This window comes from Microcaecilia unicolor, chromosome 12 (assembly GCF_901765095.1).
Source record: "Microcaecilia unicolor chromosome 12, aMicUni1.1, whole genome shotgun sequence".
In the NCBI taxonomy this organism is placed as follows: Eukaryota; Metazoa; Chordata; class Amphibia; order Gymnophiona; family Siphonopidae; genus Microcaecilia; species Microcaecilia unicolor.
Window position 1 is genome coordinate 15,890,135 of NC_044042.1, and position 26,522 is coordinate 15,916,656.

Sequence of the window (26,522 nt, forward strand, 5' to 3'; positions counted from 1 at the left end):
GCAAAACGGGGTTCTTTGTACTCCATCAGATACGTGTGATTCGGCATTTTTTCACTCTACTTCTTGCTCTACTCGTTACAAGGTTGGACTACTGTAATATTATTTACTTAGGTTTCTATCAAAAAATTACAGTTTGTACAGAATACAGCCATCCGATGTCATGCCCATCGTTTCGACCATGTCTCGCCACTACTACAAAAACCGTGTCTTCCAATTCTGTTCAAACTACTGGTTCTCACATTCTCATAAGAACACCACACTCTCTCTCACCTTCTCCATTTAATAAATGACCATCGCTTAGCCCTACCAGGTCCCAAACTTGCTCATTTAGATTCCACCTATCGTGCCGCTTTCTTTTTTGCTGCCCCCTTTCACTGGAATTCTCTCCCACTAGAAATCCATGCTGAATCCTCATTTAGGAATTTTAAATCAAAACTGAAGTCCTGGTTGTTCACTAATGCTTTTTCTTTGAACTGAATTCACAGTGGTTCATAGCTACTATCCTTTCTTTTCCCCTTAGTTAGTCCCTCTTTTGTTCCCCATCCCTTTTGATTGTGCTCCCTCCCTTTAGTCTCCTTCTCTCTCTTCCAGTGTGAGTCATTGCTTTAACATCATATTTTGTAGTTCTTTTCCTTTTCTGAAATTTGTTTATAGCAACGTAAACCGCCAAAATACTGCTAGTCACTCCTGGCGGTATAGCAAATCTTAATAAACTATGTTAGGCCCCTCCCTTGGGCACCACAAAATACTTGGAATAACGATCAAGGCCCTGCACCTGGCAGAGTACCGGCTCTATTGCCCCTAACCAGGCCAATCTCTGCAGGGTGGATTGCACAGCTTCTTTTGGGCAGGCACCTGCAGGAGATACAAAGGAATCTGGAAAACTTCCAGGGCATAGCTCTTCACCACCACCTACAGAACCCATTGGTCGGAGGTGACCAAGGTCCACTGCCGGCAAAATAGGCTGAGCCTACTACCTACAGACCTGAGGGGCCGAGCCAACCATCACTGGCTGGGCTTGGGGGCCAGAGTACTAGAAAGAGGCCATGCCTAAAGCCTCCATGCTGCACAACAAGGTGGACCCTTTTGGGCTTTGGAGAGAGAGGGGGCTCCCACTGACCCCAGTCTCTTGACCAAGAATTATCCTCTATTGCCTGAAAAGACATCCATAAGCAGTCCTCTAGCAGCCTTGTCTCCCCCAAAGTCTTATTAAATTCTCCAAATCCTCTCCAAAAGGAGAATGTCCTCTGAAGAGCAGCTTAAGCTCTGCTGCCCAATTTTGCAGCCAAAACCACCTTCATGCTACCACTGAGGACATAGTCTGGAAAGAAAAGCAGACCAAATTATGTATGGCCAGGCGGAGGCCTGGACCCCCATTGCCACAGAGGAAAAGACCTGCTCGACCTTCCTATCATGTAGTTCTTTCAAAGCTAAGCCCCCTTTCAAACTACCTAATCCTGCTACACAAGCCTACACCATCTGCTGGAGGTAAATAGTGAAAGGTTTCAGCCTGCACTTGCCCTACATCAGTGACTTTAGTAGAACAGTTCTCTACCTCCATCTGCTGGTAGGAAGGTGACAATCCACTGGCATGGACTGATCTAGCTAGAGAAGGAAAGCGACTTTGTAGGTACCCAATTAATTCTAGAAGCTGAGCTAAACTCTCTGGAAACAAGATGAAGCATGCATAAGTACACAAGGCGTTCCTACTTGTCCAGTGATTCGCTCCTCAGGTAAAATTTCAGGTTTTAACTTCACCAATTTAACAGCAATGGGTTTTCCAGTACGCCTGTCAGAGGATACCTCAAATTCAACATCATCTACAGGATAAAAACAAGAAAAAAAAATTGGGCCATCTTCAATATCTTGGTTAGAAGTCCTCTAACCTTATTTTTAGTCTTATATGTGGTCTGTGATAATTTTTAGACAGCAGTCAACTTCACTGACTGGTCAACCAGACTGAAAACATTGCCACTGGGGAGGATGAAAACTGCCAGTACAACAGAAGACACTTTCTAGAGAGGATACCAACTTTCCATCCACAAGACTATCGTTTTTAATGTGGGAGGATATAAAGTAAAATGGGAGGAAGACAAGTACACTGCTGCACACATCTAAACACTAAAAAATGGCATGGCATATAGGATATCCTAGCATAGACAAGACACCAGTGGGGGGAAAAATGGAAACATATAACCAATTAAGTAAAACTTGTAACACAGCAAAAATGTCTTAAGGCCAAGCTTGTTGAAAAATAAACTTGCCAATGATGAGAGTCCATTTAAAACCAATTTAGTACACAAATGCACAAAGACTTAAGTGATCCTATTTATGCTTCTACAATTTATACACATGAACCATTACTACATATAGCTTAAAATATTTGAATAGAAAAAAATACAGAATAGAGAAAAGAATGAGACTGACGGGCTCACCACCTTCCACCTGCTGGAGACTGAGATTACTGGATCTTTCTCTGGCTGCTAAGGGCTCTTATTGGCTTGCTAGAGTCACAGCTTTGTTTCTCAGTCTCCACCTGCTGGAAGGCGTACACAACCCATCAGTCACATTCTGGGCCGGTCCAGAGGGACGCTAAGGAACATATAGCTTAAAATATTTGCATTTAAAATGACACTTGTTACTAGAAGATAAAGGAGAAGGGGGTAGGGCAGGTTGGCTCTATCCAAAACTAAGGGAGATATGTCAATTTCAAAACCTTTTTTGAAGAACATTCAAATGGATAGAGCCAACCTGCCCTACCCCCTTCTCCTTTGACTACTTTCGTAGGAATTACTGCACCTCCACAGTATGTGGCTTTTTGCTCACTTGTTACTGAAAGGCATCTGGACATCATGTAACACTTCTCCCTATGAACTTACATCAAATGGTGAAATGAGTTACAGCCAGGCTTCTAGTTTTTACATATATCCTCTTAAGTATCACCACAACCCTTCTCTCCCTTCTCTCATATCAGCTGGGAAGTGCCCTGTAAGCTGAATAACTTAAGTGTTCCCAGAAATCTGCACAGCAAAACAAAAATTTGGCAAAACTGTGGTGTCAACAGGAAGGGCTTCTCCACTTACCTCCAACTTTGAGCTCCTGCAGGTTACCATTATACTGTGAACAGTGGAAGAAGAGTCTTGCTTGACGCTCTGAACACTGAATAAACCCATATGATGTCAGCAGTTTCTCAATAATTCCTGTTTCACGTAGTGCTGCTGAAGTACCATTGGGGTACCCATTGTGGCCATTGTTGTGGAGTAGGTTTGGATCAAAACTCATCTATTAAAGAGGCAGAGAAATGATAATTTGATGCAGCCTCCTCATTCAGACCAGTCTTCAAGCTGTGAGCATGTGAACAGTGAATGTCAAACCAAGATATATTTGCTATGTCATGATCAAATTACTTAAGACATTTACCATCCAAGTTAAACACCAGTTATTTTATCAAATAAAGTAGAAATGCAGAAAGCAGACAGAATTGTAGATAAGTAAAGGCAAGCACAGAAACCAGTCTTAAGATTAAATTCAGTTGGTTGCAAGGAGCATCCTTGTATTTGTACTTTGTTTTACAGCCCAGTATGTTAATAGTATTTTTTTTCTTCTATCGGTTACAAGATGAGGAAAATCATAAGACCTAGAGATCAAACAACTCAGATGTACACTCAAATTATGCTTAACTACATTTGCAAAAATTAGCAGATGGACATTCTTGAGAAATGCTCATTAATATAGTTAGATTTTTTGCATACGCGGAAATATTGGTTTATGGATTTAAAAAAATAGCCACTAGCATCTTGGTCCAGCTAGACTGCTCACAAGTCCACGTTATGAGTGGCCTAGACCTTACTTCACTAAAATATCTGACATTGCTTTTACTAGGAAACAAATTGGAATATGTACAGAAAGAAGAGATGGATAGTAGTGTTAACCTACCATCAATACTGATAGAAAAAGCTATAAAGTAACTGGGTGGAAACTAAACTCAGCTTTAAGGCCTAGTCTTCAGACAGAGATGCTGTTATTGTCAGAGGATTGTTTCTGTAGCAGCTGTGATAAGATATGAAAGGGAGATGGGCTCATAGCACGATAATTTTTTATGGAAGCTAGGTCCAACTGAAGTGGAAACCCAAAGTAGAATGCAATACACAAGATCTGTCAGGAAAAATAAAATTTTAAAATCCTTGAATGGTTAAGATATCCAGCTAAATGCCAGCTGGATATTTTTATGCAAACATTCAGATGAATGTAACAAGATAGTCGTTTTAAACTGAATATTTAGGGTAACATTTGACAGTCTGTATTTAGTGGGGCCAGGGTTCTTTTGGCTGAACTTAACCAGTTAGGGAACGATTCTATATATGGCATCTAAAATGTAGATGCATTGGAATAATGCACATAGCGCTATTCTATAAACCGTGTCTACAGTAAGATGTGGTTTACAGAATAGCACATAGGCTGGGGGAATGCATGTACATTAGATGCAGCCATTTATGCCACCAAAAACATGGTGTAAATGTGCACGCCTAAATGTATGCACATTCCCCCAAATTCTATAACACGTAAATTTGATCCAACACCCCTGACACACCAACACTCCTCCAATGGCTATGTTCCCTTTTCAGCTACGTGTTGGAATTTATGTGCGCCTTTAGAATACACCTGAGAAGTGTGCGTAAATTCTAATTATTGCTAGTTACTGATAATTGGTTATCAGCCAATTATGAAAGGCTCATTACTCAATTGAGTAGCATGCAAGTTGACTGTACTTCAATTTAATGCAAGCTACTCGCCATGCCTTAGAATCTGGGCCCTTGGTACTTCAAAATAATGTACTAACTGGTTAAATATTTAAGATTTTTTTTTTTTTAAAGGTAGCCCCCTATGGGAAAGTTACACAAAAGTTCCGCACAGCTCACAAGCCTTTCCTGCCTCCACCCCCTCCCCCCGACCCCAACTTACAAAGGATCAAAGTGTCTCACCACAGAAGTTCCAAACCTCCCGGTCAAAAAGAAAAAAAATGCCTGCTGGGAATGACCAGGATTCCCTCCCCGTCTATATAAGGATAGAGATATGGAAGTGAAAAGTCAGGGGATTCTCAAAGGTTTTTTTCTGCAACTGGAAGACATCTTGAAACCTTTGTAAGAGGGAGGAAAAGTAATGTGAACCACAAGGGATTCTTTAAGTAATTTTCACACTTGGAAGGAAGGTAATGGGGGTCAGTTTATTTTTTTCCATTTTAAATTAGGCCTGTTTATATATTATATATGACCCAACTTACAAATAATTATTCATAAAGCAGCTAATCTTGCTGCTGTATGAATGTCAAGCCTCAAAAATGCTCCTTACTCCACCTCCATCTATACAACCAGAGACTCACTAAAGTGTTATTCCTCAAAAGATTAATTCAACTACCTGGTATATTCAGAAACCAACTGTAAGAGCTGGAAAAGACTGGTTACAAGCAGCTTATTTCCATGCTTAGAAGGCCGTTCCATACACAGACCACCACTATTCAGCCAGTGTCGTGCTTATCTTTTTAAAGAAACCTTTTACATAAGAGCTCTTATACAAGGTCTGTGGGCATTTGCTCTTTCAGAGATTCATGGAAAAATAAAAAGGGAAAACACTGGTTAATAACCATAACATGATCCGTGTTTAAGAGCCCTAGAAAATACTACATCAAAATGAATTGCTACCAAGCACTGCACAGATTGAGTTAATACACAAACTCAAACACATTTGGAAAGTCTCCAAACCATCATGCCATTAATACACACCTTAAAAGGCATGCAAAAAAACCAAAACACACAACTCCCTGACTTACAGATCTCTGATATAGAGGGGTCCTCTTCTGTTTTTTGGACCCAGATGAAACATGAGGTAAAGACACTGACGGAGGATCTGGCGACACTGTATAAAGGTTCTCCATCTTATATAGCTGTGATGATAATATATAGTACATTATAACTATACACAACTCCAAGTTTCTGGTAAATGAAATGCATCTCCACAATATAACCTTTAATTCAAAATAAGTCATGATTTTATTGGGAAAAATCTATATTCCATTAGTCAGTCTGGTGCCTGTGCAAGTGCCTGCAATGCTCAAAACCAAGAGAGGGCCAGCAGGGAGGAAATGAAGAGAGGAAGGTGCACACCCTATTAAAAAGCTCACAACCACCTACAATAAAAGAGTGTTCACCTTCAGTGTCATAGCATTTTGTGAATGCTGGGTATGCTGTACACCCAAAACTAGATTAACAATTAACTAAATTAATCTTAGCCAAAGGGACCATCAGTCAAACAACTGCTTGTACTGGGGTATAATCCATTTATTTATTTGTTGCATTTGTATCCCACATTTTCCCAGGCTCAATGTGGCTTACATTATGCCGTAATGGTGATCGTCATTTCCGGAATGAGAAATACAAAGTAGTATTACATTAAAGTTCATAAATGTTGAAGTAAATTATAAAGTAAGTTAGATAAACAGTCCATTTCAGGCATTAGTGACAAATTGATTGAAGCAATCAGGTACAGAGATCAATTTTGTCCGGTTCTGGTAGAGTTTTGATGTCAGGTCATTTATGAAGGATCATTATGGTATGTCTTTTTGAACAGGTTGGTCTTTAGTAATTTCCATCCGTTCTGGTCTTATGGACAGAAAGGAAGAAGCTTGTAAAAAGGAAGTTGGCTGGACCACTAGATGATTAAAAGGTGAAAAGGACACTGAGGACAAGGTCAGAGCAGAAAAACTAAAGTTGATTTTGATCTTTGAGGATGTCAAACACCCATAGTGCAAACATTCTTTGATGGCAATAGTTCAAAAGTAACTGAAGCACATCATGAGGAATCTTGTAGAGCTGAGGAAATGATGGAAGCTTATTATTGGCAAGTTGAGGTCAACACAAATTTATTGTTGCCTTATCTTTTAAGATTTTTTTTTGTTTTTGAAGCTATTGAACATGTGGATGAGGATGGGCTGTTGAACTGACAATTTTGCAATCAAGTTGTCAAACTAAGAGTGGATTGTGACAGGTTACAGGAGTACTGGACATATACACAGTAGATGAACAATGTGGACAAGCACAAAGGAAAAATAACCTGAAGTATAAGGTGTATGCCACTGGGCTTCATATTAGTAGTCACCATCCATAAAAAGATCTTTGAATTATTGTGAACAATCTCAGCTCATTGTGTGTAGATAACACACAATTTTTAAAATTCAGAAATCCATGGGGATAAAGCCCCTGTATTGATCCATGATGCAACCACACCTTTAGTATTAATGCAGTTCTTGTTGCCCCCATTTCTAGGTCTCAAAATATAGCTAAAGGTACAGACAATTTTAAAAAAATGCATCAGAAAGTGGATGTAAAGTAGAGAATGACACATGGATGGGGACAAACTTTGTCCCTATGTCATTCTCTACTTTGAAGCCTGTTAATGAACTGGACCGTTATTTACTGTTGGGCAGACTGGATGGACCGTGCAGGTCTTTTTCTGCCGTCATCTACTATGTTACGATAGTGATACAGATGATATTTTAATTTTTTGGAAAAAAAAACAAGCAAACATGCTGGCAACAACTGGCAAAATCTGCATGGGGGATCATGTACATTCCTGCTACCAGAATGTTTTCTGAGAAGATATCTTCTATTGCAGGAAGGACTGTGGAAGACAGGGTATCTAGACTGAATCCTGAGATTGACGACATTCAGATTAATGCTTCATATTTCTCCCCTGCAAGGGCAATACAGAACGGGTTGTATTTTGTACTCCTAGACATTTTAATAGGGTGGATTAGGATTCCTTGGGGTAGTAGATGCCAGCTATTGTTGGGGCTGGATGGGTAGAGGGTGGTGGTTGGGGGGGGGGGGGGGGGGTTATTATAGTTGCTTATTATTATTCTTTTCTATTTGTGATTTATAAACAGTTGCACAGCATATTTATACTTTATATACTTTTTATACTTTAATAACAAGATTTAAATATAACGAAGCTTCGCCAGATGAGGACACGACCCACAGGAACGGAGACAGAGCCTGCGGGGACAGGACGGGGCCAAACTTTGTGACAGTGTCATTCTCCAATTTAAAGGCTCCACTACGAATAAAGGATAAACAGAGTAGGGCTCTTCAGCTTGAAGGAGAGACTGCCAAGTACATTGCGATAGGTCTCTAAAACCAAACACAAGGTGGTAGGTTAACAGTGAACATCTACTTCTATTTCAGATAATATTAAGACTAGGGGCTACACCATGAAACCAATAGGCATCACACTTCAGAGTATTTTCTCACCCAATATGCCACTGAGCTGCGGAATTTGCTACCAAAAGATGTGGTCAAGGAAGTTAACATAGTTGAGTAAAAAGGTTCAGTAGAAAGGGTTGTACAATAGTTTTTGGTTTCAATTTTGATTTTATCATCTTTGTGACCTTCTTGCACAATGTTGTACATAAAATAAACTTGGGGTGGGGGGGAGCTAAGTAGGGTTTAGTTTACAGATGGAGGACAGCATTGGGGAGATAAAAGCAAGGGGAATAAAAAAATCATAAAAGCAAAGAAACAAAATTTTAATACCTATTGCTAACGATACTTAATATTAAACACTTTATTCAATAAGCATTAAGATGACTTTTGGTTAAAAAGCATTACAGGTTCCTGGAAGAATGTTCATATACCATTGGCACACAGACCTGGGAAAGCTACAGTTTATCTATGGGTGTAAGCAACAATTGCTCTATTCTTTTGAGATCTTGCCAGGTGGCTTGTGACTTGGATTTGCTAGTGCCAGATATAGGACACTGGACCCCTTTGGTCTGACCAAGTATGTTGCATCTTGTATTTCAAATCCTTAAAGTCTTTATGGAGTTTCCATTTAGTCAGTGCCTTATATAGTAACGAGACAGAGATCTCCTCCTCCCTCAAGGACTGAAAGAGTGACCTCCCCACCAGACAACTCAGTTGCTCTTGGGTTGGTGCAATGTAGTGCGAGACCTGCCCGTATGCAAACCTAGTTCCCCAAGAATCTCCCACCCGTCTTAGCAGGTCCCCAACAGGAATGGGGTCCCCTCCTTCAGTCAATGTGTTCTAGGTGGGTGATACTTTGGGTGGCCCACTGTACAAAGACTTTATTAAGCCCTGGCTGAAAGGAAGAATTACCCTGTAGGGTAAGGTCCTTAACAGAGGGGTCCCCTCCTAGGTACCGCACCAGCACACTCCACAAGGCCCTCAATGGATTCAAAAGTGTATGCCTCCATAGCCCTGGAGGGAGCTATGTTTGTCTGTGATGCAAGAGTGAGAATAAATAAGGGGCATAGTATATGTTTTCAAGATCCACTGGGGTGTATGTCTGAATCTGGAGTCACCAGTCTCCCAAGTATCTAATTTGACAGGCTTGATTATATAGTTTCATATCAGGCAGACCCACACCTCCCTGTCTCCATCCCCCAATCAAATACGCAAACCTAACACTTGGTTTCCTACCTGCCCAACAAAATCGGGAGATTAAGTGATAAAATGTTTTCAAATCCCTTTGTAGTAACCAAAGAGGCAGTGTCTGTAGATAATATAGCCACTTGGGAAACACTACCATTTTCACTAGATTCACTCTACCCACCAACCCTCTAGGAGACTGCATGTATCCTCTAGCAATTTTGAGACGTTTAACTGATGTAACTGAGTTGTTCGTAAAGAAATTAGTTCGTTAATTTTATTAGGTAGGGAAGCTCAATATATTACATCTAAGGAAGCTGATTTCCTATTAGTTGAAGAACCTATGATTCCCACGTTTTATATTCTACCAAAAATACATAAATCTCTGTCCTCTCCACCTGGTAGACCTATTGTATCTGCATGTGGTTCACTTTTAGAACCACTTTCCATTTTTATAGAGAAATTCTTACGGCCTTTTGTTAGTCAAATTAAATCACATGTTCGTGATTCGGCCAATACGATTAATATACTGAACACCATGACAAAACAAACCTTTTCCGGAGACGGAAAGGCGGTAGAACTAGAGGACATGAAATGAGGTTGAAGGGGGGCAGACAAGAAAAATGTCAGGAAGTATTTTTTCACGGAGTGGTGGATACTTGAATGCCCTCCCGAGGGGGGAGGTGGAGATGGTAATGGAATTCAAAAAAGCATGGGATAAACATAAAGGAATCCTGCTCAGAAGAAATGGATCCTCAGAAGCTTAGCAGAGATTGGGTGGCAGCACCGGTGGTTAGGAGGCGGGGCTAGTGCTGGGCAGACTTCTACAGTCTGTGCCCTGAAAATGGCAGATACATATCAGGGTCAGGTATACATATAAAGTAGCATAAATGAGTTTATCCTGTTGGGCAAACTGGATGGACTGTACAGGTCTTTTTCTGCAGTCACTTACTATGTTACTGTCTTATGCTTAACATTAATCATAAACAAATGCACTGTCTGAAAGGCTGCTCTTAACACAAAACTATCTCTACTTCAGGAAGCAGGTGAAAGCTTGGCTCTTCAACCAGGCCTTTAATGGAAGAAGTAACTAACTCGTTAGTCTCACTCACACAAGGAGTGACTCAGGCTGCATATACTGCAGCAGGACATGTTTATCCACTCCTACCCTAGCTGAGATAATATTTAACCATCTCTCTGGCCTCATGTGCAACTTTCTTTAAATCAATCACCTTACTTTCTAACTCTTCCTTCTTTCTTACCTATCTATATGTTACATCTTTGCTTCACTATCAATTATAATGTTCTATTATATATTGTGTTGACGTAAATAGTATCAAAAATGCAAAAATCTGCTTAGAGCAATAAACTTAGAAACTACAGGTGTATATTTGCTCTAAAACATAGAATGCTGTCTGCATAATAATCAGTAGTCAATTATAATGTATATCAAATTAGGCCTCACAAGCCAAGGGTACCAACTAGACACACCTGATTAGGCTATCATCATAGGCCAACCACCACCACCGGAAAACCTGCAGACAGCAAAAAAACTCAATAGAGAGAATGTGGGAAGTGCATTATGTGCAATATCATGGATGATACCAATAAATTTTGAGATGACTAACAATAAATAGATATATATGAAACATACAACTGATTGTATTTCCAAGGCAGTGATTTATAGGATTACTTGCCCTTGTGGTCTTAGATATATCGGACAAACTAAACACATGTTTAAAACGTGTTTAATCGAACATAAACATTGTATTCAAAAAGAAAAAAGTACACATGCCTTTAGTAAAGCACTGTGTTATTAATAACCATTCACTTCACCAACTTCGCTGCATTGTGATTGAACTGTTACCAGAAAATTGTAGAAGGAGTGATATCTCAAGGGTTCTACATCAGAAAGAACAAAGATGGATTTATCGTTTACATATGATAGCCCCTAAGGGCCTGAATGGCCCGATGGAATGGGAGGCGTTTTACTGACACACAAGGAACTGACGTTGCTCTACTGATCTATCCGATATGTGGAGACTTCTTTAGGAAATGACATCAGATTAATTAATCGCAAGAGTGTCTTTATAATCAGTCGCCATTTTGTATGCAGTAAGGAAGACGGAAGTTATGCATACCCTCTCCTGATGAAGTAGCGAAACAGAGGGAATTCACTGACTGTCGAGAGAGAGATTGGTTTGTTTATACTATACGGGTCAAAGAGAAAAAAAGTCTATGTTTGGATGTCAGGAGAAGTTATTGAATTTTTGGATTCTATTGCTTCCTTCTTTTGGATGATACACATTTTGAGTGACTTATGAAACAAGCAGTCCTGTTCTTCCTTTTTGGATTAAGCTAAGTACTTCTGCTTTTGTGGTGATTTTATTCTATACTTTAAACCGTAATTTCTTATTTTTGGTTGTCCCTGTTAGTCCTTACTATATTTAATTACTCTTCCGCTAGCACAATTTAGTTGCTTACTAGCTACGCATGGATGCTGCCTGTGTATTTAATTTAAAAATTAGTCATTAGTAAACCCCCTCCGGTTTTTACTGCAGATTGCCTTCTTTTCTCTCTACATATTGAGTTTTTTTGCTCTCTGCAGGTTTTCCGGTGGTGGTGGTTGGCCTATGATGATAGCCTAATCAGGTGTGTCCACTTAGTTGGTTACCCTTGGCTTGTGAGGCCTAATTTGATATACATTATAATTGACTACTGATTATTACGCAGACAGCATTCTATGTTTTAGAGCAAATATACACATATTGTAAATAGTATACCATGTCATACTTTGTACTGTTTTTGAATAATTTTACTGCAGTAATTGTCTATTGCTTATGTTTGATCTATTCTTACTGTACACCGCCTTGAGTGAATTCCTTCAAAAAGGCGGTAAGCCTAAAATAAAACAAAGATTAAGAATTAAGCCATATAAAGTCTCTAGAATAGAGCAGGAAATGCTTCATTTTACTTGGCAGCCAAACCATCCATGCAGCCATTGTAATACCTTGTCAGAAGCCTTACCTCCCCCTTTTAAACACATCCACACCTCAATTTTAAAATGTGGTCACTTCTTGGAGAGAGGCGTTATCTACCATCAAAAGGCTTGATGCCAATTTGATCTCAACTGGCAAGTTTTCCACTGATGTGCTACATCGACTTTACCTACATAAGACTGGCTCCACTGAGACAACTTCTAGATCCAAAAACTCAATTTATCCCAATTTTGACCATGTAATTTAAGTGGTAGCATCTGTGGATGAGGAGTGCCATGAGCCTGCACTGTTTTTCCCTTGTGTGATGTGGTGCCTTTCCACAGGGAGGGGAGAAAGAATCATGGAAAAATTGTGTTCTTACATGATAATTTTCTTTTCTTTAATCAATCATACCAGACCAATGTGTTATGTACACCCACCAGTGGAAGGAGACAGAGAAAATATAGTTTGCCCTTAAAGGGTATTGTGCAGCCTGGAATACTCAGTACTTTCGAATAGCCAAACAATGGTGCTCTCAACTGCAAGAAAGAACTAATACTACTAATCATTTCTATAGCGCTACTAGACATACGCAGTGCTGTACATATAGTTTTTGTACCTAGGGCAATGGAGGGGAGGAAAACATATCCCACCTTCAACGAAGAACATGCAGTCAGCAGATCTGCGAAGGTCTTGTGCAACCCATGGCTGCACACAACCCATCGAGGAACAAGGTGAGACTGCATGAGGCTTCCTGTCTGTCGTGCAGAAGCCTTCTGAAGTGAGGGGGAGAGACTCGTTGAAACAATTAAGAGCTGTAAAGAGCTGGCATTGATAAGAGTAAAGGGAAATGCTGTCCAAAACAAATGAAAAAGGAGGAAAAAGGAGTCTCAGAAGGAGCAAAAAGGCTGAAACTTAGGAGAACTGAAAGGGAGGGCATCTAGACTGGTCTGGTATGATTAAAGGAAAAAAAAAAATTCAGGCAAGAACAATTTCCCTTTCCTTGTTATCAATACCTTATCAGACCAATGGGATGTAGCAAAACAGTCACAGCACTAGGACGGAACCAGGAAAAACCAAAAGACCGAAAGGACTACTGGAAACAGTCACAAAAAGGTCAGATGGTCTCTGGGAACGATACCGCCTCAAACCAAGACATCTTGAAATCCCCCAAAAGGAACAGGGAAATCCCGCAGGATGAGAAACCAAAACTTGAGGGAAGAAAATAAGGTCTCCTCCACCCCCCCCAAGGAAAGAAAAATTCCCCACTGCCAGCGGCAAAATGTAAAGAGTTGCACCTGTGAAGGAAAGCGGTGGCCAGGCTCAATCTCTGAAGACAGAATCAGGTCCTCAACCAGAGACATGTGCACCAGTCATAGCCAGCGAGGCGTGCCCCAGAGGAACCATCCGAAAGGAAACCGAGAGAAGCAGCAAAATGCCAGCACCCGAAAGGAGCGAAACCTGACGACAGAGGTAGAGGCAAAACCCATGCTCAGGTCGGAGCAAAGTACGACCCTAGGAGAAAGAGTCAAACTAGACACCATGCAAAAGAGCAAAGCCAAACCACTGGAGTTGGTAGGAGGGCTGGCAACCAAAAAGGCTACAAACTCTACAGAAACAGAGCCCGGTGCAAGGCCCGACGGCCAGAAAGATGTAAAGTTGATGTCCGCCGGCGGCCAAGGGCTCCAGACCCGACCGCCGGAGGCCCAGGAGACTACCTTCATATACGGTGGAAAGCACAATTACCAGAGGAGAAAAGCCCAACATCTAAAGACTGAGCCAGGGTGAACCTCCAAAGCCAAGAAAGATCTGATAATCAGAACTGGAGGAAGGGAAGAAATGCAGAGCCAAAACAGACCGCCAACCAGAAATGTAGCAAGACTCGCTTCCATAAATAAAGGGGAAAAAACTTGCCAACCATAAACAGTGCAAGGCCCGCTATCCATAGACAAGCAAGAGTCGCAATCCAGAGATGGAAAGAGCAACCCTAGAGATCCAGAAATAGGCAAGGTTCAAACTCAGAATGAGAGCCTGACCAGACAGTCAGGGAGACAGCCAGCGTCAACATTATTATTAACATTTGTATAGCGCTGCCAGACGCACGCAGCGCTGAATATCCACCATAGAGAGAGGCAACCTCGACAAAACCATAGAGGTAGACCACAGGGAGGGAGGGAAGATCAAAAAATGGCAACGATACAGAAGAGAGCCAGGATACCAGGCTCTAGTAGGTGCCAGGAGCTCAGACTGCCACAAAAACCACGTAGCCAATTTGCCTGAAAAAATATGGCAGCACATCAGGGAAAACAAGGCTAGGAGTCTTTACTGAACAATACTGTCACCACCCACAAGTAGTCAACTGGCCTAAGAAACAGAACAGGCCCCAGAAATGCAGGCTACTATGCTGGAGAGAAGAAATCTGCCAAAGAACCAAATGCTGTATCTGGAAGCCCAGATACAGCTAGCACTATGACCTACCAATTCCCTACATAAAAAAGGGAAAGCAATCCTAGGAGAGAAAAAGTCTGAATACCAGTGCTGCAGCCCATTCAGGAATGAAAAAAAGGCAGAAAGATATGTAGCCTGCAGAGCTGCATGAAGCCAGAGAAAAAGTGGAGGAAAGAGCATAATCATAAGGCAAGACAAGACAAGACAGTTCTGCATGAGCAACCAGGAACAAAACCATCCCTGCTCCGAGGCAAGGCAGATTCCGCAGCTTGGTACTATGGGGATGACAACTAACATGCAGCCAGCCAAGAAACTGAAGGCCAAGAGAGGACACAGTCCTGCAAACAAGAAACACCCTCTCTCTCTTTTTTTTTTTTTTTTAAACAGCTCGGAGAAGCAGAAATTGCAGCAGATGTTTCCAGAGACAGCCAAGGCTCTGAACAACAAACTTAATACTACTGCAAAGGGACTCTATGCTAGAAGAAAAGGAAATCACACAGAAGCCAGGTTGGAGACCGAAGCAGTGTCCTACTGTCAACAGCCGCCAAAAGCACCGCAGCCCAAGGTGCCGGACCAATGAACATAGCGCAAAGACAGTACCGCCAGAAGCGGAGCATGGCGAAAGAAAAAAAAAAAAAAAAAAGACCCTGTGGCCAGGCTAGGAAGGGTGCAGGGAAAACAAAAAATCCTGCCAGGATAAGGGATGACTCAGAAGACTCAAAACAAATGCCACCAGAAGGGCACCAATGTGCAAGAAGCACACTGGATGCGCAAACCGCGAAGAGCAAGCCTGACATCAGCACAGGAAAACCCCGCCAAACGTGCGCTTTCCTGACCTACTACCAACCTCCGGAATCCAGCAAAACATGAGGAAAAAAAAAATTGAGCAGCAGAGAAAAAAAAAGCGGTATTCTGTCACACGAACACAGTCTCTACAGTTTAATACTAAAGTAAAGTAAAAATAACCAAAGACACAACTCAAGGGAAGGTGGGAAGGATTGTGAGATTATGAAGCCTGCTGTCCTCAGATAAATACCTGCTACAGGAAAGTCTCTTCGCTTTCTCCTAGGACAAGCAGGCTTCAATCTTCTCACAAGCAGGGAATTCCTAGCACCCAGGCTCAGCCAAAACAACAAACATTGGTCAACTGGGCCTCACAACGGCGAGGACATAACACAGATTAACCTGAACCTATATATAATCTGGAGGGTGTAGCCTATAACAGATTAAAATGGGCCTAGGAGGGTGGAGTTGGATTCTAGACCCCAAACAGATTCTGCAGCACCGACTGCCCAAACCGACTGTCATGTCAGGTATCTTGCAAAAGGTAGTAGTATGATGTGAATGTGTGGACTGAAGACCATGTCGCAGCTTTGCAAATTTCTTCAATGGAGGCTGGCCTCAAGTGGGCTACTGACGCAGCCATAGGTCTGACATAGTGAGCCATGACATGACCCTCCAAGGCCAGCCCAGCTTGGGAATAAGTGAAGGAAATGCAATCTGCCAGCCAAATTGAAATGGTGCATTTCCCAATGGTGACCCCCAACCTGTTGGGATCAAAACATACAAAAAGCTGGGCAAATTGTCTGTGGGGCCTTGTCCGCGCCATGTAACAGGCCACTGCTCGCTTGCAATCCAAGATGTGCAAACTGCTTTCGCCAGGGTGAGCATGAGGACGGGGAAAAATGTTGGCAAGACAATCGACTGGTTCAAATGGCACTCCGACACCACCTTCGGCAGGAACTTAGGGTGCCTGTGGAGAACTACTCTGTTGTGATGAAATTTAGTATAAGGTGCATCCACTACTAAGTCCTGAAGCTCAATGACCCTATACGCTGGAGTAACAGCCACCAAGAAAATGACCTTCCAGGTCAAGTACTTCAGACGACAGGAATTCAGTGGCTCAAAAGGAGCTTTCATCAGTTGGGTGAGAACGAAGTTGAGATCCCATGAGACTGGTGGAGGTTTGACCGGGGGCTTTGACAAAAACAAACCTCTCATGAAGCAAACAACTAAAGGCTGTCCAGAGATAGGCTTACCTTCTACACGTTGATAAGCACTAATTGCACTAAAGGGAACCCTTACAGAATTGGTCTTGAGACCAGACTGATAATTGTAGAAGGTTAAGGGTCTGTATAGGGCAAATAAGGGGATCTAAGGCCTTGCTCTCACACCAGACAGCAAACCTCCTCCATTTAAAAGAGTAATAGCTCTTAGAGGAATCTTTCCTGGAAGCCAGCAAAACTCGGGACACACCCTTCAAAAGACACAAGGAAGAAAATTCTAGCCTCTCAACATCCAAGCAGCGAGAGCCAGAGACTGGGAGGTTGAGATGTAGAAGTGATCCCTCATTCAGTGTGATGAGGATCAGAAAACACTACAACCTCCACGGCTCTTTGGAGGATAATTCCAGAAGAGGGAACCATATCTGCCTCGGCTAGTACGGCACGATCAGAATCATGGTTCATGCAGCGAAGGGCAACAAAAATGATAGCAGGGATGGGACGACTTCCCTATGAAGAAAGACTAAGGAAGCTAGGGCTTTTCAGCTTGGAGAAGAGACGGCTGAGGGGAGACATGGTATAGGTATATAAAATAATGAGTGGAGTGGAACAGGTGGATGTGAAGCGTCTGTTCGCGCTTTCCAAAAATACTAGGACTAGGGGGCATGCGATGAAACTACAGTGTAGTAAATTTAAAACAAATAGGAGAAAATTTTTCTTCACCCAACGCATAATTAAACTGTGGAATTCTTTGCCGGAGAACGTAGTGAAGGTGGTTAGCTTGGCAGAGTTTAAAAAGGGTTGGACGGTTTCCTAAAGGACAAGTCCATAGACCGCTACTAAATGAACTTGGGAAAAAGCCACAATTTCGGGAATAACTTGTATAAAATGTTTGTACGTTTGGGTGGCTTGCCAGGTGCCCTTGACCTGGATTGGCTGCTGTCGGGGACAGGATGCTGGGCTCGATGGACCTTTGATCTTTTCCCAGTATGGCATTACTTATGTACTTATATCTTGCTTGAGTTTCAAAAAAGTCTTTCCCACTAGAGGTATCGAAGGATATGCATACAGAAGACCTGTCCCCCAATTGAGAGGGCATCCAACGCTAGTCTGCCATGGGCCTGAAGCAGAACTGAGGGATTTGTGGTTGATCTGAATGGCAAAAAGATCCACCGTTCAGGTGCCCCATGCTTGAAGATCTTGTGGGCCATGCCCATATTCATGTGGTTGCATTATCTTGCCCAGCCTGTTGACCAGAATGTTATTTGTAACTGCCAGATAAGTGGCTCAAAGATACATGCAATGTTGGTGAGCCCAATGAAACATCCGGACAGCCTACTGACACAGAGGGTGTGATCTGGTGCTCCCTGTTTGGTGTAATATATTGCAACCTGATTTTCTGTTTGAATGAGAACAACTTGGTGAGACAGTCGATCTCTGAAAGCCTTTAGAGAGTTCCATATCGCTCAAAGATCCAGGAGGTTGATCTGTAGATGTTTCCTGGGAGGACCAAGCTCCTCAAATGTGAAGTCCATCTACATCAGCTCCCCATCCCAGGAGAGATACATCCGTCATCAGCACTTTTTGTGGCTGAGATATTTGAAACAGAAGTCCCAAAGTCAAACTGGATCAAATTGTCCACCACTGAAGAGAGCGTACAAGCTCTGGGGACACCTGAACATCTTGTAGACTCCCCGTGGCTTAATACCACTGAGAAGCCAGGGTCCATTGAGCTAATCTCATGTGAAGATGTGTCATGGGTGTGACGTACTCTGTGGAAGCCATTTGACCCAACAATCTCAACATTTGCTGCGCTGTGACCTACTGACAGGCACGAACCTTGAGCAGGGCGCTCCTATGAACGCCAACCACTGGACATAGTGCAGGTGGGACTTAGGGTAGTTTTAAAACAAACCCTAGTAGCTCTAGCACATGAATAGTCATACGCATGGACTCCCGAGCGGATGTGCTCTTCATCAGCCAATTGTCGAGATATGGGAACATATGGACTCCCAGTCTGTGTAGTGATGCTGCAACTACCACTAGACATTTGGTGAAGACCCTGGGAAGTGACGCGAGGCCAAAAGGCAGCATAGGGTACTGAAAGTGAAGTGTTCCCAGCCGAAATCGAAGATACTTCCAGTGGGCTAAAAGTATCGGGATGTAAGTATATGCATCCTTTAAGTCCAAAGAGCATAGCCAATCATTTTTCTGAATCAGTGGGAGGAGGGTGCCCAGGGAAACCATCCTGAATTTTTCTTGGACTAGAAATTTGTTCAGGGCCCTTAGGTCTAAGATGGGATGCATCTCCCGCTTTCTTTTGCACAAGGAAGTACCTGGAATAGAATATCCCTGATCTTCTTCCTCTAGTGAAACAGGTTCGACCGCACAAGCCTTTAGAAGGGCGGAGAGTTCCTCTACAAGTACCTGCCTGTGCTGAGAGCTGAATGAATAAGCTCTTGGTGGGCAATTTGGAGGTTTGAGATGCCAACTGAGGGCGTATCCGAGACGGACTATTTGAAGAAACCACCGGTCAGAGGTTATAAGAGGCCACCTTTAGTACTGACCGATGCTGAGGTACCTAACTTGGCTCCAATAATTTTCTTCGTTGCGCCTTTCGGGAAACTTGGGTCCTCTTCATGCGAAGACAGAGAACACAATTAGCAGGGCTATGGTTGGGCCCCAGACACTGCAGACACCAAGAATGTGTGTCTTTTCCCCAAGATAGTCCAACTGCAATGGGTACAGCTCTTGAAGCCAGTGGGAGTCTTCGTGGACATGGACAGGAAAATGTCAGCTAAATTAAACAACTCGACTGTGCCTAAAAAGTAGGCAAGGTATGGAAAAAAGAAAGGGAAGAACCTGACTGAAGTCATGGACTAAAAACAGCCTGATAATGACGGGAAAATAAGAAAACAAAAACAAAACTTAAACCTGGGCAAAATAAAGCCAAGAAAAATAAAGGACAGGTTTGAAAAAAGGCCCAAATAAAGGAGTCATAAGAAAAATGAGAAAAATGAGCCAAAAGGCACTTAAAAGCTCTCAAGAACCACACGGGAAAAAAAGAACTGAGACCGTGTTCACGCTGCACATCCAGTCACCACCTGATAGGAGACAGAGAAAATACTGAGGAATCCAGGCTGCACGTTGCCCTTTAACGGCAAGTACTTGGAACTATTTTCTCTGTCTTCTTCCACTGGTGGATGTACATAACCCACTGATCTGAACTGATCCGATAGTGATGACAAGGAACTTAATTTGTCTCTTCCGATTACCTTCCCACTTCTGGGCAGTCTAAGGAGAAGAGCATCTTTGCACTGCTTTGCAGTAGGTGCAGAAAGGCTGGCAGAAACAAAGGAACTGATGGCAAATAATGGCCACAGGCCTATGCAGTCAACCCAGGTATACCACCTACTATTATTTCTCTTCCTCTCCCTAAGAGATCCCAGATGTTTGTCCCACATTTTCTTGAATTCAGATAGAGTTCTCCTCTCCAACACCTCCCATGGGAATTTGTTCCATGTATCCACCACCCTTTCCATAAAGTAGTATTTCCTTAGATTATTTCCAATTCTATCCCCTTTTAACTTCATCTTATGCACCGTCATTCCAGAGTTTTTCAGTTTAAAGAGACTGTCCTGTGTATTTATGCCACAGAAAGTTTTTCTAATCATATCTCCTCTCGCCTCTTCCATAGTATACATATTGATGTCAACAAGTCTGTTCCCATTTACTTTACAATAGAGATCACTGACCATTTTAGTAGCTGCCCTCTGGACCGACTCCATCTTGTTTCTATGTTTTTGAAGATGTGGTCCAAATTGTACACAGTACTCTAAATGGGGCCTCACCAGAGACTTTTATAGAGGTAATATCTCCTTTTTCTGTTGGCTATTCCTCTCCCTATACACCCATGCATCTGTTGGCTATTCCTCTCTCTATACACTCATGCATCTTTCTGGCTTTGGGCATCACCTTTTCTACCTGTGGACATGACATAGCAGCTCCTGTTTCCTCTCTCAGGCCTTGTGGTGCAGCTGTTCTGGGGCCTTCTCAGGCCTTGTGGTGGAGATTTCCTGGGGCACTCAATTTATCGCCCACCTGGTTCTTGTTTAGAGGTAAAGGGATTGTTATGGTATTTTCTTTTGAAATTTTGTTATTAAGTACAATTATGGTATTTTACTGGGAGAAGTCAACTTGCAATTAGAGGATTGTGTGGATAACAGCTACACATTTTTTATTATTGTATATTCCTTCGCTGGAGCTTAGACTATGCCTTTCATATAAGGTGGATATAACCTAGGGAGGTGGTGAGAGACTGGCGATACACAGTGAGCCTAAGATGTCCAGAATGTTTTATTTATAGGAAGAGAGAGGACACAAGGGTATTGTTCTACGTATTTTTTGCTCTATGACTAACTGCACGCTATACTGATAATTGACTAGCCAATAGCTACTGACTTTGCACGTGAACCCCCATCAAGAGAGACTGATAGAATACATGAACAATCCATATATGGCATAGGCTACCTAATGATTCTAGTTTAGGAGAAATCGCATGACTTGGGAGAAACGAAACTTACCAACAATATATATATGTGTTGGCTGGCAGAGGTGCAGTGAGCAGACCTTACCAGCTTTTTTGCGTCTTGCTTTGCCGTGCGACAATTTGATCCAGCTTTTTTGCGTCTTGCTTTGCTGTATGACAATTTGATCCAGAGGGCACAATTACCTTGTATTTTGGCTTAGTGATATACCAATAAACCTTTTTGCTGGTGCACCTATAACTAAGTCTGATTGTACCTCTTATTTTTCAGCCTAAGAGGCTGAAGTGTTTCCCCTCCCTGAGGGGGCAAAAGGACTGGGAACACACATTTTTTGGAATTACACATCTTAACTTTTGGAGGAGCTCTCTTGAGAAAGGTCATTAGTTAGGTGTTTTAGCCTTTTATTTATTTATTTATTTTTTTTGCAGCACTCCATCAAAATCTGTCTTGTGGATAAAGCGAATGCTACATACCTGTAGAAGGTATTCTCCGAGGACAGCAGGCTGATTGTTCTCACTGATGGGTGACGTCCACGGCAGCCCCTCCAATCGGAATCTTCCTAGCAAAGTCCTTTGCTAGCCCTCGCGCGCATGCGCGGCCGTCTTCCCGCCCGAAACCGGTTCGAGCCGGCCAGTCTCGTATTGTAGCAAAAGAGAAACAAGGGAAGACACAACTCCAAAGGGGAGGCGGGCGGGTTTGTGAGAACAATCAGCCTGCTGTCCTCGGAGAATACCTTCTACAGGTATGTAGCATTCGCTTTCTCCGAGGACAAGCAGGCTGCTTGTTCTCACTGATGGGGTATCCCTAGCCCCCAGGCTCACTCAAAACAACAACCATGGTCAATTGGGCCTCGCAACGGCGAGGACATAACCGAGATTGACCTAAAAAATTTACCAACTAACTGAGAGTGCAGCCTGGAACAGAACAAACAGGGCCCTCGGGGGGGTGGAGTTGGATCCTAAAGCACAAACAGGTTCTGAAGAACTGACTGCCCGAACCGAGTCGGGTATCCTGCTGCAGGCAGTAATGCGATGTGAATGTGTGGACAGATGACCACGTCGCAGCTTTGCAAATTTCTTCAATGGAGGCTGACTTCAAGTGAGCTACCGACGCAGCCATGGCTCTAACATTATGAGCCGTGACATGACCCTCAAGAGCCAGCCCCGCCTGGGCGTAAGTGAAGGAAATGCAATCTGCTAGCCAATTGGATATGGTGCGTTTCCCTACAGCCACTCCCCTCCTATTGGGATCAAAAGAAACAAACAATTGGGCGGACTGTCTGTGGGGCTGTGTCCGCTCCAGATAGAAGGCCAATGCTCTCTTGCAGTCCAATGTGTGCAGCTGACGTTCAGCAGGGCAGGAATGAGGACGGGGAAAGAATGTTGGCAAGACAATTGACTGGTTCAGATGGAACTCCGACATGACCTTTGGCAAGAACTTAGGGTGAGTGCGGAGGACTACTCTGTTATGATGAAATTTGGTGTAAGGGGCCTGGGCTACCAGGGCCTGAAGCTCACTGACTCTACGAGCTGAAGTAACTGCCACCAAGAAAATGACCTTCCAGGTCAAGTACCTCAGATGGCAGGAATTCAGTGGCTCAAAAGGAGGTTTCATCAGCTGGGTGAGAACGACATTGAGATCCCATGACACTGTAGGAGGCTTGACAGGGGGCTTTGACAAAAGCAAACCTCTCATGAAGCGAACAACTAAAGGCTGTCCTGAGATCGGCTTACCTTCCACATGGTAATGGTATGCACTGATTGCACTAAGGTGAACTCTTACAGAGTTGGTCTTGAGACCAGACTCAGACAAGTGCAGAAGGTATTCAAGCAGGGTCTGTGTAGGACAAGAGTGAGGAGCTAGGGCCTTGCTGTCACACCAGACGGCAAACCTCCTCCACAGAAAGAAGTAACTCCTCTTGGTGGAATCTTTCCTGGAAGCAAGCAAGACGCGGGAGACACCCTCTGACAGACCCAAAGAGGCAAAGTCTACGCTCTCAACATCCAGGCCGTGAGAGCCAGGGACCGGAGGCTGGGATGCAGAAGAGCCCCTTCGTTCTGCGTGATGAGGGTCGGAAAACACTCCAATCTCCACGGTTCTTCGGAGGATAACTCCAGAAGAAGAGGGAACCAGATCTGACGCGGCCAAAAAGGAGCAATCAGAATCATGGTGCCTCGGTCTTGTTTGAGTTTCAACAAAGTCTTCCCCACCAGAGGAATGGGAGGATAAGCATACAGCAGGCCTTCCCCCCAATCCAGGAGGAAGGCATCCGATGCCAGTCTGCCGGGGGCCTGAAGCCTGGAACAGAACTGAGGGACTTTGTGGTTCACTCGAGATGCGAAGAGATCCACCAAGGGGGTGCCCCACGCTTGGAAGATCTGGCGCACCACTCTGGAGTTGAGCGACCACTCGTGAGGTTGCATAATCCTGCTCAGTCTGTCGGCCAGACTGTTGTTTACGCCTGCCAGATATGTGGCTTGGAGCACCATGCCGAGACGGCGAGCCCAGAGCCACATGCTGACGGCTTCCTGACACAGGGGGCGAGATCCGGTGCCCCCCTGCTTGTTGACATAGTACATGGCAACCTGGTTGTCTGTCTGAATTTGGATAATTTGATGGGACAGCCGATCTCTGAAAGCCTTCAGAGCGTTCCAGATCGCTCGCAACTCCAGGAGATTGATCTGTAGACCGCGTTCCTGGAGGGACCAGCTTCCTTGGGTGTGAAGCCCATCGACATGAGCTCCCCATCCCAGGAGAGACGCATCCGTTGTCGGCACTTTTTGTGGCTGAGGAATTTGGAAAGGACGTCCCAGAGTCAAATTGGACCAGATTGTCCACCAATACAGGGATTCGAGAAAACTCGTGGACAGGTGGATCACGTCTTCTAGACCCCCAGCAGCCTGAAACCACTGGGAAGCTAGGGTCCATTGAGCAGATCTCATGTGAAGACGGGCCATGGGAGTCACATGAACTGTGGAGGCCATGTGGCCCAGCAATCTCAACATCTGCCGAGCTGTGATCTGCTGGGACGCTCGCACCCGCGAGACGAGGGACAACAAGTTGTTGGCCCTCGTCTCTGGGAGATAGGCGCGAGCCGTCCGAGAATCCAGCAGAGCTCCTATGAATTCGAGTTTCTGCACTGGGAGAAGATGGGACTTTGGATAATTTATCACAAACCCCAGTAGCTCCAGGAGGCGAATAGTCATCTGCATGGACTGCAGGGCTCCTGCCTCGGATGTGTTCTTCACCAGCCAATCGTCGAGATATGGGAACACAGGCACCCCCAGCCTGCAAAGTGCCGCTGCTACTACAGCTAGGCACTTTGTGAACACCCTGGGCGCAGAGGCGAGCCCAAAGGGTAGCACACAGTACTGGAAGTGGCGTGTGCCCAACTGAAATCGCAGATACTGTCTGTGAGCTGGCAGTATCAGGATGTGTATGTAGGCATCCTTCAAGTCCAGAGAGCATAGCCAATCGTTTTGCTGAATCATGGGGAGAAGGGTGCCCAGGGAAAGCATCCTGAACTTTTCTTTTACGAGATATTTGTTCAGGGCCCTTAGGTCTAGGATGGGACGCATCCCCCCTGTTTTCTTTTCCACAAGGAAGTACCTGGAATAGAATCCCAGCCCTTCTTGCCCGGATGGCACGGGCTCGACCGCATTGGCGCTGAGAAGGGCGGCGAGTTCCTCTGCAAGTACCTGCTTGTGCTGGAAGCTGTAGGATTGAGCTCCCGGTGGACAATTTGGAGGTTTTGAGGCCAAATTGAGGGTGTATCCTTGCCGGACTATTTGCAGAACCCACTGATCGGAGGTTATGAGAGGCCACCTTTGGTGAAAAGCTTTCAACCTCCCCCCGACCGGCAGGTCGCCCGGCACTGACACTTGGATGTCGGCTATGCTCTGCTGGAGCCAGTCAAAAGCTCGCCCCTTGCTTTTGCTGGGGAGCCGAGGGGCCTTGCTGAGGCGCACGCTGCTGACGAGAGCGAGCGCGCTGGGGCTTAGCCTGGGCCGCAGGCTGTCGAGAAGGAGGGTTGTACCTACGCTTGCCAGAAGAGTAGGGAACAGTCCTCCTTCCCCCAAAAAATCTTCTACCTGTAGAGGTAGATGCTGAAGGCTGCCGGCGGGAGAACTTGTCGAATGCAGTATCCCGCTGGTGGAGATGCTCTACCACCTGCTCGACTTTCTCTCCAAAAATATTGTCCGCACGGCAAGGCGAGTCCGCAATCCGCTGCTGGAGTCTATTTTCCAGGTCGGAGGCACGCAGCCATGAGAGCCTGCGCATCACCACACCTTGAGCAGCGGCCCTGGACGCAACATCAAAGGTGTCATACACCCCTCTGGCCAGGAATTTTCTGCACGCCTTCAGCTGCCTGACCACCTCCTGAAAAGGCTTGGCTTGCTCAGGGGGGAGAGCATCAACCAAGCCCGCCAACTGCCGCACATTGTTCCGCATGTGTATGCTCGTGTAGAGCTGGTAAGACTGGATTTTGGCCACGAGCATAGAGGAATGGTAGGCCTTCCTCCCAAAGGAGTCTAAGGTTCTAGAGTCCTTGCCCGGGGGCGCCGAAGCATGCTCCCTAGAACTCTTAGCCTTCTTTAGGGCCAGATCCACAACTCCAGAGTCGTGAGGCAACTGAGTGCGCATCAGCTCTGGGTCCCCATGGATCCGGTACTGGGACTCGATCTTCTTGGGGATGTGGGGGTTACTTAATGGCTCGGTCCAGTTCGCAAGCAATGTCTTTTTCAGGACATGGTGCAAGGGAACAGTGGACGCTTCCTTAGGTGGAGAAGGATAGTCCAGGAGCTCAAACATTTCAGCCCTGGGCTCGTCCTCCACAACCACCGGGAAGGGGATGGCCGTAGACATCTCCCGGACAAAGGAAGCAAAAGACAGACTCTCGGGAGGAGAAAGCTGTCTTTCAGGAGAGGGAGTGGGATCGGAAGGAAGACCCTCAGACTCCTCGTCAGAGAAATATCTGGGGTCTTCTTCTTCTTCCCACGAGGCCTCACCCTCGGTGTCAGACACAAGTTCACAGACCTGTGTCTGCAACCTCGCCCGGCTCGACTCCGTGGAGCCACGTCCACGATGGGGGCGTCGAGAGGTAGA

At 44.3% G+C, this 26,522-nt stretch overlaps 1 protein-coding gene across 11 annotated transcripts in view; it reads right to left on the reverse strand.

The window, feature by feature from the left end:
• CSDE1 (cold shock domain containing E1) overlaps nt 1-26,522 on the reverse strand; it is a 181,239-nt gene that overhangs the window by 80,393 nt on the left and 74,324 nt on the right. For 7 of the 11 annotated variants that reach the window (XM_030221409.1, XM_030221406.1, XM_030221405.1 and 4 more), the window contains 3 exons: nt 5,828-5,941; nt 3,084-3,282; nt 1,711-1,820 (listed from right to left, as the gene is read on the reverse strand). In XM_030221409.1, coding sequence (XP_030077269.1) covers nt 1,711-1,820; nt 3,084-3,282; nt 5,828-5,932 — 414 coding nt within the window. In that variant the 5' untranslated portion in view covers nt 5,933-5,941. Of the gene's footprint in view, nt 1-1,710; nt 1,821-3,083; nt 3,283-5,827; nt 5,942-26,522 lie in introns of those variants that run through there. The other 4 variants (XM_030221412.1, XM_030221408.1, XM_030221407.1 and 1 more) reach the window with 2 other exon arrangements.